The sequence below is a fragment of the Harpegnathos saltator genome, unplaced genomic scaffold, assembly GCF_003227715.2.
Source record: "Harpegnathos saltator strain DR-91 unplaced genomic scaffold, Hsal_v8.6 scaffold39, whole genome shotgun sequence".
NCBI classification, from domain to species: Eukaryota; Metazoa; Arthropoda; class Insecta; order Hymenoptera; family Formicidae; genus Harpegnathos; species Harpegnathos saltator.
The window spans coordinates 973,778-987,126 of record NW_020230194.1 but is presented as its reverse complement, the minus strand read 5'-3'; the positions used below and the strand labels follow the sequence as shown (position 1 = coordinate 987,126).

At 42.2% G+C, this 13,349-nt stretch overlaps 2 protein-coding genes across 7 annotated transcripts; one reads left to right on the top strand and one right to left on the bottom strand.

The window, feature by feature from the left end:
* Positions 1–656: 656 nt before the first annotated feature.
* Positions 657–3,169, top strand: Nxt1 (NTF2-related export protein 1). 2 transcript variants are annotated; one of them, XM_019842570.2, is made up of 4 exons: positions 657–867; positions 1,292–1,378; positions 1,460–1,604; positions 1,729–1,945. In XM_019842570.2, exons 1-4 carry the CDS (start codon positions 859–861, stop codon positions 1,851–1,853), a joined length of 366 nt encoding a protein of 121 aa, XP_019698129.1. In that variant the 5' UTR covers positions 657–858; the 3' UTR covers positions 1,854–1,945. The 2 variants fall into 2 exon arrangements, with proteins under 2 accessions (XP_019698129.1, XP_011143712.1); XM_011145410.3 differs by lacking the exon at positions 1,729–1,945 and adding an exon at positions 1,960–3,169 and having other exon boundaries at positions 664–867.
* Positions 3,170–4,885: 1,716 nt separating this feature from the next.
* Positions 4,886–12,776, bottom strand: Abl (tyrosine-protein kinase Abl). 5 transcript variants are annotated; one of them, XM_011145430.3, is made up of 10 exons: positions 12,458–12,776; positions 11,528–11,681; positions 11,153–11,262; positions 10,067–11,073; positions 9,739–9,994; positions 9,523–9,657; positions 9,273–9,408; positions 9,066–9,193; positions 7,695–7,891; positions 4,886–7,420 (listed from the first exon to the last, which is right to left on the bottom strand). In XM_011145430.3, the coding sequence occupies exons 1-10, from the start codon at positions 12,582–12,584 to the stop codon at positions 5,108–5,110; spliced, it is 4,563 nt and encodes a 1,520-aa protein (XP_011143732.2). In that variant the 5' UTR covers positions 12,585–12,776; the 3' UTR covers positions 4,886–5,107. The 5 variants fall into 5 exon arrangements, with proteins under 5 accessions (XP_011143732.2, XP_011143750.2, XP_011143741.2 ...); XM_011145448.3 differs by having other exon boundaries at positions 7,680–7,843; positions 12,458–12,775; XM_011145439.3 differs by having other exon boundaries at positions 7,680–7,891; positions 9,087–9,193; positions 12,458–12,775.
* Positions 12,777–13,349: the final 573 nt, after the last annotated feature.

Sequence of the window (13,349 nt, the reverse complement as noted above, 5' to 3'; positions counted from 1 at the left end):
TGCCAGTACTGAAAATCTATAGTTTATGTCACATATGCTCTAGTTTCAGCACTGGCAGGGAATATTGAAACGCAGCTCGTACATCTTTTCCCCTGATGTGAACTTGAAAAGAAAATATCATTCATCATTGACGAATTAACTTAAATTTAATTTTTAACTTAATAAATGTTTAATTTTAAGCATGTTGGGAAGAAGGTATTGTTTGATATAATCAATATTCGTTAATAAAAATTTTTCACGAGTCAGAGGAAAAGATCGATACCCACATGTTGTTGACTGTATGAGAGAGATGTATTTTATCGAATTAAAATATATTTTATCGCATAAAATATTGTTAAATGAATTGTTTATACAATATTACACAGATGCTCATCATGTGTGCGCCTTAATTCTTTATAGAACCGGAAGTGTGGAAAATTACTGACGTAAATTTATACGCACCAATGAGGTTCAAGAGCTGAGCGGTAATGCACGAATGATTGTGCCGTTATGATTATTATAAGAATAATCGATTATGGTTGGTCCATTTCTGCTTACGCTTACAACCTTATTCTTGCAGCCATTGTAGATGGACCTTTATTCTTGCAGCCATTGTAGATGGGCCTTAAATGCATACAATAAAAAAGAGAGAAATCTGTTGGTAACCATGCGTAACTCGATTTTAACCTTCCATTTTTGTTTCCATAACGTGTAATGTTATCACATGTTATGAAATTTTGTGCTAAAAATTAAACTAAAGGATATAAGAATTAACAAACGATAAACCTGTTCTGAATACTTGGTGCCCTTTAAGTTTTAGAGAGAAAAGGAAAAACACATTATACTTTTAAAAGAAGAAAGAAAAAAATACGACACAACATGGAACAGGTACAATAACAGTTTACTTAATAAAAAATTAAATAATTACGCTTGAAACCTGTCGTCACACACATGCAACACAGTCGAATTTGATAACTTGTTACATTTAAAATCACTAATATATATAAAATACTATAATATTACCTTATTTTGTGAATTAATATCTTATTTATCTATGTATTGTGTATATTGATATAGTTATACGTATTATTATTAATATTAATGTTAATAATATCATGTAATAATTAATCAGTAAAATGTATCACAGTAGTTGCACACAGTAAATAAACTATGGATCATTCTTCTGACATAAATATATTTTTATAAAGTTAGAACTTCTAAAAGTGATAAATATACTAGTACCTTACACAGTTTGAATATTTGATTATGTTTGATTATACTATATTTTTTATATCGACGTTTACTTTCGCAGAACTTAAAGTCTAAAATCGACCAAGCATGCAGAACTGCAGAAGAGTTTACGAAACTATATTATGAGAATCTAGACAAGCGGAGATATGTATGTAATTGTAATAATATTGACAAACTTATATCTTTTCTTAGTTTGTTTTGTTATTTCAATGGCTGTGTATGATTCTAGTTGCTTTCAAGAATGTACATGGATACCGCAAATCTAATATGGAATGGTAATGGAGTTGAAGGCAAAGAGAATATTCAAAAGTTCTGGACAGATCTGCCAACGTCAGTACATAATATTCTTACTCTTGATGCTCAGCCAATCACAGGTAAATATTAATAACTGTATCATACTTCTGCATTCTCAATTATAAAAATATCAGAGATGAGTAAAAGTATTCGAAAATATTAAATCTGTTACATTTTTTATATCTTGACTTTTCCATGACTTAGATTTTGATGGAACTTTCTTGCCACATCTCAAATTTGCATCACAATATTCATCTATTTCAATACTTGTGTATACCAAGCTGATGTCTGCATTTTTATTTCACTACTTTTTCTCTAACTTCTGGTAATACATCATATTTTGAAAGTTTGCTAAATTTATTTTGCTGTTTGTAATACTATTAGATGCACTATGTAGATTTGCATTGAAATATTACAGTATAATGTTAAATATAGGCTTAGAAGCAGCTACTCAACTAACATTCCTAATCAAAGTTGGCGGACAAGTAAAATACGAGGAGAAAAACGCCAGGACATTCAATCAAACTTTCCTAATCACGGCTGTGGGTGATAAATGGAAAATTGTGAGTGACTGTTTTCGAACGCAAGAAGTAATGGAGAATACGAGTTAACAATGAGCCAGCTACATGGACATAACTGACATGTGATACAACGTAAAACTACGTTATATTGTAGTTACTTTAGTATATAATATAATGGTAACTGTAAACAAAAGATATTAGATATATATTGTAATATGTATTTATAATAAATACATAAGTTGTAAAAAGCCAATTATAGTATACAATAGTGCAAATAGCAGTAAAGTACAATATTAACAGCACTGTTCAGGACGATGCTATCGGTTGCTCAAACTAAGAGAAACAACTTAATTTGGTAATTATTTTTATTTTCATTTTCAATCTTATCAATATCAATGTATAAAGCAATATTAAAATTTTGTATTAGTGGATCAGTACGTTGGTCTCGATTCTTTAGGAGAGAGTAATTTTACACGGAAAAAAATTAGAAATAAATACATACATATAAATAGAGACGTAAAATTACTATAATACATATTATATAAAACACATAAAATTTTTTGTATCTCTTTCGACAATACAATTTGTTCCGAATAAACGTCTGGCGACTAAAATTCACTCGTACAAACTATTACCATTCCTGTTGAGCATGATTCTTTTGATAAAGAGAAGAACATAAAGAGAGGGTGGGATCAATTAGTTTATCACAGGTACAAAAAAATATAAGAAAAAAAATGAGAGGTTGGACCGAAAGATACATTTACATGATTATGATCACTAATGAATTCAATATTACTACTAGCCGTAATGTATATGATATAGGCAGTGTAAGAAATAGTTCGTCGGTGACTCATCTCTCTATTGCATTCTCCTTAGTGTCAAGCACAAGCCGAATGAAGTATAAGCCTGAAAACCTCCATTTTAAAAATCAGTTCGTCGGAGCACTAATTGAAGCAATAGTTCTACAATCGACGTGTATTACAAACTACAAAAAAACTTAGCTTACTCGTTCCCTTGCTACAGAAGTGCATACGGTCGACGTTAGCACATATCTGCGTGGAACATTTATATAACATTATCTCGCGTGTATGTGTGTGTGTGTGTGTGTGTGTGTGTGTGTGGATGTGGATGTGTGTACATATATATAAACAATAGAAATAGATATATATAAACAATAGAAATTTAACTCCGTAATATAATCTTATTGATATATAAGTCTTACTCATTTCTTCAAAATATCAAGAGAGAAGGATCTAGGAAAACGTATAAAAACGTATGCGCGACGCGAATGCCAATGTGGAATAAGAGTAAGTGTGAGTAACGTGAACAAATGCATGATATTTAAAATCTCCATTGTATGGAAAAGCATATAGAGAGAATACTGTACAGACAGATAATGCACGTCGTATATAATCATTACTCATTTATCCGTCATTACTTGTTCTAGCTCTCTCGCTTCGCCCCCCGTTATACACGACTATCGATTAAGATGCACTTCCCGTGAGTTACGTTAACGTAATTGTTGTTTCGCTCCTATGGATGTCTTCAGGCGAATATTTCTGCCTAACTGTGCTCTTGGAAGAACATTTCCCTATACCATCATGGATAAGAACGAAGCACACACGATACTTAAAAGTTTGATTAATTACATTCGGTTTGCTCGCTTATTTGCTTGCTTGCTTGTTTCTTTGTTTGTTTGTTTGTTTGTTCGGGTACAATTTACGTAGGCGTACGATTAGTGCTGTGATAGCTGTTATCCAACTTACTCTATACAAATACAAAATCGTTATATTGTCCCACAGTACACATGAAATGACTTCTTACGCTTTTTTTTTTTTTTTATTTCCTTTAGCCGTGTTCGTATTTATATAATATAGTCTAGTCTAAAAATCTCGCGTATATATAATATATAATTGTATATACTAAGCACGACGTGTGTGTATAAAATTACATGTAAAACGAAACGATTTTTTTTTTTTTTACGCGGTACATATAAGCGACTCGACGAGATATTATGAGTTTAGTCGAGTTGTCGACAATCCGCGCGTGTATGCGACGACTCTTACGTTTCCCTCATGCCGAATACTCCGGATTTCTTTGTTCCGCACTACTGAGAGAATTGCGTGGTTGGTTAATTTCACATAGTAATTATAATCATATTTATTATCGTATATGAAAACCGCCTTACACGTCTCGACATAGAAATGTTCAATCATGCAAAGTTGTATACTTTTCGTCTTAAGGCCGAGTTTCTGCCAGGCCCGTGAATGATTATGCGTCATCTCTCAGGGTCTCTCTCTCGAAAAACGCGAATGCTGCAGACAGGCGAAAGTATAAATGTATACGAACTTAGAGTTGTAGCACAGAATCCCGAGCTGTGTGTACGTGTTTCCTGTATGTGTATGTGTGTGTATTTTATTACGTGTATTGTTTCGCGTGGTTAAAATTGTATATATGTATATGTGTATATATGTGTGTGCCCGTATGTTTCTGCGTATCGGGAAGCATACCGGCGATCGTTCGGCTCATGCAACTTTGGATTAATCCACCCTAACGATCATGCAGTCGCAAAGTCGTGTTCATCGATCAAGGTCTTATATTCACACACTATAGTTTACTCTTATTATATTCGCACGAAGATTAATCGCTAGGCTCCTAAAAAGGACACCACTCTTCGACAGACCTTATTATATAGTGACTTAGATATAGATATTTATAATATAGATTTATATATACCATACGCCCACACGGATCCAACGAGAGATAATGAGTGAGTGAGTGAGTGAGTGAGTGAGTGAGTGAGTGAGTGAGTGAGTGAGAGAGAGAGAGAGAGAGAGAGAGAGAGAGAGAGAGAGAGAGAGAGAGAGAGAAAAAAAAGAGATGCAAATGATGATGAAGAGATGGAGAGTGAAAGAGACACGGAAACCGATGAATTCCTCGATCCACAAGAGGAAAACACTTTGGACAGGCGGGTGCCAGGGGTGGGGTGAATAAGAGAAGTCGCGAGAGGGTGGAGGAGACGCGTCATGTTTTGATTTTCCCAAACTTGCCGGCTCGCAGTTTTATCTCTGCACCGTGTTTATCACGTCCTTTATCGTGTTCTGCACGTCACTCAACAGTCTCGTATTCTCGGTGATGTTACGCGTGCCGGCGGCCCGCAACTGCCTCGCCTGCAGCTCCAGCCTGGTGAGCAGGTCGCGGAATTGGAACCTAGCGTGGGGCGCGATCGCTGTGTCCGTGAGATTAACGCACATGCCGTGCAGCAGGCCTACTTTGTCGGACAGCTGCAGCCAACTGGCCATGACGATGGTGGGGCTGCCCTTTAAATTGAGGATGCTGTTCTCTATGACGTTCGAGATCTCGATCACGCTGTGCTTTGCGCCCTTCGCGGACTCGCCACCACTACCACCGCCGCCACCGCCAGCTTGCTTGCCGCCGCTGTCGTCGTCACTCTGTGACAATGGCGGTTTGTTGCAATTGGGTGTAGCGTATATGGAGGAACCAAAGTGCTTGCTGGAGGGCCCGAGAGGTTTCAGCGGCTTCGCCGGCACGATCGGCTTCTCCATTTCCGCCGATGTGGCCACCGAAGAGGACGATGGCGGCGGCGGCCAGATTCGTGGATCGTCCTTGCTGGCCGAACTCCTGGTGGACGCGCCGCTGTGATCCTCCGGCGAGTCTTCGCTGGCGTCGCCGACGTCCTGTTTTCCCGGTCCCCGCACGTTTAATTTAGGACTAAGCGGTTGGTTATCACAAGAAGCCTCTTTATTCTCCCACAGTTTCTTTAGGCTACTAATACTGCCGGTGCTACGGCGCTTGTCGTCGTTCGGATCGTCCATACCAGACGACTCGGTCGAGTCCGCAACGGTACTGGCCGTGTCGTCGAAGCGCCTACTCTTCTCGTCCGCGGCTCGATCCTTGTCAGCGTTGTCTACCTTTCGCAGTCGGGCCTTGAAATCGATGATCTGCTGGCCGTCCGAGTTCTCCTCCTTCTGCACGTTGCTCCTCTTGTCGACCTTCTTCAGTTTGAAACCCACGTTGGTGGCGCTCAGTATACCTTCCGTGATGGGTGAGGTCAATGGTATCTCCTTGTGACCGGTATTTCTATCGAATGTGGTCTGCGTGGTCGCATGATGCTCTTGAATGCCGCCGATATTCATCGCATCACCGCTACTCTTCAGCGTCGTGATCGCATACTCGCTGGAAGTAGCAACGTGCTGCTGCTTGCTCGAGGAATCCATGCTGAAGCTGGCGCACAGCTCAGACAGTAACTGAGAAGCCGGATCGAGCGGCACTGCGGACGAAGGCGCGTTGCTAGCAGTGCCGGTCTTCTTCGTGGTACTAGCACCGTGCTTCATATCCGCGCTCTGCTTGATCTCGTTTATCAGCTTAAGCTCTAGCATCTCCTTCATACCGGGTTTCGACTCGAACGTGTCGGTGCTACTACCAGCGCCGATGGGCGGCGGCGGCGGCGGAGGTGGCGGTGGCGCCTCCTCAGGCGCTGCGACAGGCGCATCCGGCGGCTCGATCTTCGTGATCATGCTGCTCGTCTCCTTGGGCTTGTACACTATCTTCTTTTCATCCGTGGGCTTACCAATGCCGCAATGCGCGTCGCTCGACGCATCCCGGCGTCGCAGGTTCACGCCGAATCGTGAGCTAGCCTCCTTCACCGACGGCTCCGAGTTCCTCACGTCGCTGTTCCGTTCCTCCTGATCGTCACTCGCCTCGTCTTTGCTTCTCCACTCTGCCTTCAGCTTCCTGATACCGACCGGTGAGCCGGCTGCTGTCTTGTGAGAGGTTTCGGTGCACGGCGACGCAGTCGCCGGTGGCGGCAAGTCGCACTGATCGCTAAAGACTTCGTCCGGAGGTGGCGGTAGATCCACCGGCGGCGGCGGGAACTCCAGGTCGGCCAGAGTCGGCTGGATCGATCTGGACGGGCTGGCGGTGCGAAAGCTGGAGTTGTTAGGCGCGCGGAACGTCCGCAGGCCGATGCCGCCGTCCACGTTGTTCTTGCGAACGGCAACGGCGCGACTACGCGGAGAGTTTGGCGGCTGATAGGTATTGACGACGCCGCTCGAGGAATTGCTACGCGTCATCTGTGGCTGGCTACGCAGGTTGTTCTGGCGAGGTGAAAGTGAGCGATGCTGCGGCGCGGAGTCGACGACACCCGCGGTCTCCTGCTGCTGTTGTTGTTGCTGCTGCTCCATAGCGGTGGACAAAGTGGCCGCGACCGGGACGACGTTCTCTTGATTCGACGGCATGCCGCTCTGCCGCAGCGATTCCAAGTACGCCCCGATTCTGGCGCCCTTCGGCAGCGTGCCGTAGCGATTGATCGCCCGTTTAACATTTTGCACCTCCAGTGCACCCACATGTACTAGCTGGAATACAATTTAGCCGTGAGCGGTCGCGAGTGACCGGGCTCCGCCGCGATTATCCGCACGCGTTCGCAAGTTATTCAAGCAGTGCTAAATGCATTTACCATCGAAACACGGACACTTTAGCTCTGGGCTGGATATTATCAAAGATTAAGGAACGTTAATCGTTACGCACACGGTGCGTGGTATAAAAGGTATGTTGATGTGTCTATAAGTATATATCACGGAAATCGTGGCCGCTCAACGAGTAAGATCATTGTACCTTCTGAGGCAGTACCTCCTTAGACGTGTAAGGTCGAGATTTAATTTGTTTCTGATTGCACGGTAAGTTGGATACAGGTTCCGGCGAGGTTGACGGTGGAGGAATAAAGTTATGTTCTGCTGTCCCTTGCGACCCATCTCCGTCGTCGTCCATATCGCAACCTCCTGTAGTAATTGACTGTGTAGCCATTGTCACGAGATCACGTGTGATACCTGAGGTCGCCATTTAATAAGGTGTACTGTATACAATCTATTAGCTAACATATTTCTCCAGCATGTAAGCGCAACGTGTTAAAGATCGAAATTTTGGGAGGTAAGCTATATAAAAAAGGGTGTCTTGCGGCGTCTATCAAAATCTCAAATATCTGCCCTTCCTTCCTCACACTTCACTCCATTCATCCCAGGGTCATTCTCCTTTAAACGACATGTAAAGTTAGCCGCGGGTCTATGTGGTTTCATCTGTGTGAAATCCTCTGTGTGTCGTCAGGAAAGGAAGTGTCGCGCGAGTGCCGTGATGCGCCAACAATGAACGATGAATGAAGATGACAAACGGTGTCTCGAAAAAAAACGTGCAAGCCGGGGTATGTGTATGATGATGTGTGTGTGTGTGTATGTGTTGATTTTCGTGAATGATTATTGCGATATGCATGAAGTAAAAGCTTTAGTAAACTCACGTAACACTGCTTGAACACAGTCGAGTTTTTTGTTCTCTTTTCTTTTACATGACGATAGAATCGACGGAAACGTAACTAATGCCGGTAATACAGGCGATGTTTCAATCTTCAGAATACTTGGACGAAAAAAGTGAAAATGATAAGAGATATACATATCCAGAAATCTAAAACGTAAATGAAAACGAAAAAGTTCTACTCGTACCTATGCAGAAACGAACATCATGCATGAGTACGTAACGGAACCTCTCTCTTCAGGTTCGTAACACAATATTTATGATAGATAACATATGCGAAGTACCGTCCCTTACTCGTGTGTAAGTGGTAATGAAAGACTGCAGCTACGATGTACAGTATGTACGAGATGCAGACGCTCGAGTATGCATTAATAATATATATATTCAGGTATATACTATATGTATATAAATATATAAATAAATAAATACATACATACATACATACATATATATATATATATGTATATATTTATTTATTTATATTTATATATCATATCAAGTGTTCGACGTGTATCCAACATTCACGTATACATACTGACTCGAGGAGAATGACCCACATTCATGAAGCCGTCAAAATCACTGTAGTAGGCGATGCATACCAAAAACAAACTGAAGTCAACGCAAAGGTAAACGAAAGAAATTAACGAAAGCGGCATTCGTGCATTCGTCTCATTACACTTAGTTGATATAGTGGAATACCTTCAAAAATCTTATCAATACCATTTAGATCTGTGCCATCGTCAAGCGTCATAGTGCTCACTTCGACATTTTGCTGGTCTTGCTCTTGATAGGCGGAGTCTCGGAATGAACTGCACGATGACAACAGGCTGCGACAGAAGACAAGTGGGTTATTTATTATATATTTTCAAGGTCATTGCTTGCGCTTGAGGCGGAAAGGTAACTTACCTTGTTCGCTTAGGAGGCGCCGGCGCTTGCTTTCCTTTCTTATTGGTCGATCTTCGCATTTGGACCATGTTGCTGTTACTCCTACTTGACAAACCACCCATAAATGTGCTCAGTTTAGTGACCGAACTGGCTCCTTCTGAAATATATATTCCGTTCGTTAGAAAATGATTTTATTATATAAATTATATACATAATAGAATATATAATTACAAAATATAAGATCAGACTTATATCAAGATGACGAAATTACCTTGCGTTATGCCCGAAGAAGACAACTGCTCGGATACGAGAACGAGTCCGTGTATATTTCCCGTGCTTCCAGTCTGTGATTTCTTGTATGAAAGTAACGGAATCTCCCCGCCGCCCTGAAGCTGCTTCTCTACTTCTGTAATAAATATACCGGGAACAATAAAATCATGACTTGCGCAAAAGAAATAATTGCCTAGATTATTGAGATTCAACGCACCTTCAGTGATGCTCGATTCTTGAAACATATTTTCTAACGAGTGGTGTATCTCCTTGAAAGTTGGCCGATCTGCCGCTGACCACTGCCAACACTGACGCATCAGTTCGTAGACCTTCGGCGGGCAACCGGGCGGACAATCCATCCGATAGCCTTTCTCCAGCATGTGGTAAACGTCAGTCAGGTCGACACCAGGATACGGGGACATGCCGTAGGTGGCGATCTCCCACAGCAGAATCCCGAATGCCCAAACGTCAGACTACAAAGACCACTAATTAATAGTAACTCGTACAACAGCAGTGGTCAACATTTGTTAGTGATATTGTCATACCTTCGTAGAGAATTTATTGTACGCTAGACCTTCTGGCGCGGTCCATTTTATGGGGAATTTCGCACCAGCGTGAGCTGTGTATGTGTCGTCCCTCATGAGACGAGCTAGACCGAAATCCGCGACCTTGACGAGATGGTTCTCGCCGACTAGGCAATTCCTGGCAGCCAAGTCGCGATGAATAAAGTTCCTACTCTCTAAGTAATTCATGCCGCTAGCGATCTGCGTGGCCATATGCATCAGTACCACGGCATTGATCTGGTGTTTGCTCTCGTTTCGCAGATAGTCCAACAGGTTTCCCTTGCTCATGAACTCGGTGATGATGTAGAACGGCGGCTCGCGCGTACAGACTCCCAGCAGTTGCACCAGGTTCCTATGCTTCATTTCCTTCATTATGGCAGCTTCCTCCAGGAAATCCTTCAGAGCCATTGTATCCTCTTTGAGCGTTTTAACAGCCACGGTCATGTTGTATCTCTTCCAAACTGCTTCGTATACGTCGCCATATTGGCCACCTCCTAACTTATGCCTCATCACTATGTCCGTTCTATTGATCTCCCATTCGTCCGGCTCTGGGCTTAACGGGAAGACGGTAGGCTTATTGTGCTTTGGCGCGGGGTACAGTAATTGCGTGATGAGGCCATCGGCAAGCATTGAATGATGATGCACCAGTTCAGCCAGCGTGTTGAACTTGCTCTCCGTCGTCACAAACATTTTGCCTTCGCTGTCCTCATTGATCCTGTAGTGGTACACACGACCTTCGTATCTCAGCGAGATGCTGCGCTGGCCAGGACTGCTTTCCGACTCTCGTACAAGAAAACTGCCATTTATCCCCGAACTCAAAAGATACTCGGCAGCGTTCCTCGATATTCTTCCGTGATACCACGAATGTTTCTCCAAGGAGTTTACAGGAGTCACGTAATTCGACGGTACCCATCCCACTTGCCCGGTACTCGAGTGGGCCTCGCACCATTCGCCACTTTTGTTGTAACTTAGGATACGAACTTGCTCGCCTATACAAAGATATTAAATAGCGTTGAAACACACTAACAAGAATGATATCCGTTGACTTAGCGGGAAATAAATTAATACCTTTCTTCAGACTCAGCTGATTCTCCCCACCAGCTTGAAAATCATACAAGGCGACAAATAACTGAGGATCATCTTCCTCTTGCGCCAACAGATTTTCTTTGCTGGTCCATCTATGTGAAAATAATAAAAGGTGTTATTCTTTTTGACCAAGTTTGGACTTGATATTATCTGCTATCTTTTTTATCGTAATGACATGAAGAACATTCACAAATTATGAGTATTAAGAGTTATAAAATGATATAAAAAAAGTATGACCTGGATAATTATACTTTATGCTATCTTCAATGGTATATTTCAAAAGCTATATTTATGCAGTCTTTACTAAAGTTACCAGAGTATGTGAAATGGTAATTATGTAAGCATGACTGAACTCACCTATTTGCTGCTTCAAGAAGTCCAGTAGCAGACACACTAGTATGTTGTTGAACATTTGTTTGCTGTGAAATTGATTGAACACTAGAGCCACTTGGAGGATCACCTTCTGGCAATGCTGGAATGTGAGGTAGCGGCCTACTTTGCAAAAGTGCCTCTGTAAAAAGTACAAAACAATCCTCTTTATAATTCTCAATATATATATTGGAAATGAGAACCTTTAGCACTAATGTTTATATTTGTTGAAAAAACAATTCTTTGCTTGTCATACCTAATATATAAGAATCTTGTGCTTTAAATCTTTATTTTTTAAATTTTTCTGTCTTTAAATTATCTCATGTACAATAATAGTAATTAACCTAACATTCTAAACTAAAAATTATGAATTTTTATCAGATTAGGGAATAAAAAAATTTTCCTCTTAATCATGGTATAGTAAAAAGCATAGATTTCTTCTACTGTAATAAGAACATATTTAAAAACTCATATATGTATATGTATATATATATATATGTATACATATACACATATATATTATATAATCCTCATTAATCACTGATATTTATATCAATGCAAAAAACATTAGCATCAATTTTAAGCTCATTATTGTATTTTACAAACCCTATGAAAAAAATAAAAATAAACCTCACACGGATACTGGCTTCTTCTCACCAGTACAACGTTACTCCCAGCACCTCAACATCATATTGTATCAAGAGAGAAAAGCACAGTCATCTCAAGCTTGTCAGCTCCACTACAAGCTTCCAAGGTATCAAACTTTAGCATAATACAGTGCAAGTCATTTGAAAAGAGACACAGATTTTGCCTTCGTAGCCAGCAGAATTCTGTACAACTAGAAGATGTAACAACACTAGGTTGAGCGGTGGAGCTGAGCAGAGGACAACTGATAACTGATAATGTGCCAGTTCTCACCACTGTGCTCGGTGAAAATGTTAGAGCCTACGATGCGCGATTCCTTAAGGTTCCTGGGCTGCTTGCGCGTCTGCCGCACGGTCGACCCGGCGGGGATTACCCTGTCCTTGGTCTGTTGTGCACCCATGTCTGTCCGGCGATTATACCATGCCCTCGTGCGCTCCGTCTCCGGCCCGGCAACACGAGTTGCGTGATCCAGGCCTGCCCGCAGCCCACCCTTGCGCACTTCTCACTTCCGGCAATCGGGCACCGGCGAGCCCGACATCATCATTATCATCATCGTCGTCGCTCTCGTCGTCGTCGTCGTCGTCGTCGTCGTCGTCGTAGTCGTTGTCGTCGTCGTCGTCGTCGTAGTCGTTGTCGTCGTCGTCAACGTTGTCGTTGTCGTCGTCGTCGTCGTCGTCGTCGTTGTGTCGTCGTCGTCGTCGTCGTCGTCGTCAACGTCGTCGTTCGTGCTCCGTTGATTCGCGCGTGTGACACCGTGTCAGCCGTCGCAGGTGTGTTCGCTCCCTCTCTTCGAGGCGCAAATCAACGTTGCGATCGTGCGGCAGGCCTATTCACATTTTTACATGTCAATTACCGCTCGCTTGCGCTGCCTTCGCCATATTTGACAGCTTTTGATGTCGATTATTTAGTTTGTCGGTGCATTGCTGTGCGGCAGCACGGCCTGGTCCGATTTCCATGGGTCCACGCCGCTGTCGATCCAATGCGGGTCGATCCAATCGTAGTACGACTCAACGGCGAGTCAGACGCACCACTTCCTTTCAAATAGTATGATTGAAGGACGGAGCGATGAGATTTGATTTTCCGGTCAAAACCACTGAATTGCGGATCCAGCAGGTCTTTGTGCCTGTCTGCCGCTGAGTAATTACAATTTTTCACGCCTTTCTCA

What these genes read in the sequence shown, in the direction of transcription:
- Nxt1 (XM_011145410.3), top strand. An exon ending in ATCTAGACAAGCGGAGATAT is followed by an intron (nt 1,379 to 1,459) that starts GTATGTAATTGT and finishes GTATGATTCTAG; the next exon opens with TTGCTTTCAAGAATGTACAT. An exon ending in TGATGCTCAGCCAATCACAG is followed by an intron (nt 1,605 to 1,959) that starts GTAAATATTAAT and finishes TGTTAAATATAG; the next exon opens with GCTTAGAAGCAGCTACTCAA.
- Abl (XM_011145422.3), bottom strand. Translation starts at nt 12,584, where the DNA reads ATGGGTGCACAACAGACCAAGGACAGGGTAATCCCCGCCGGGTCGACC. An exon ending in CATTTTCACCGAGCACAGTG is followed by an intron (nt 11,682 to 12,457) that starts GTGAGAACTGGC and finishes TACTTTTTACAG; the next exon opens with AGGCACTTTTGCAAAGTAGG. An exon ending in CTTCTTGAAGCAGCAAATAG is followed by an intron (nt 11,263 to 11,527) that starts GTGAGTTCAGTC and finishes ATTTTCACATAG; the next exon opens with ATGGACCAGCAAAGAAAATC.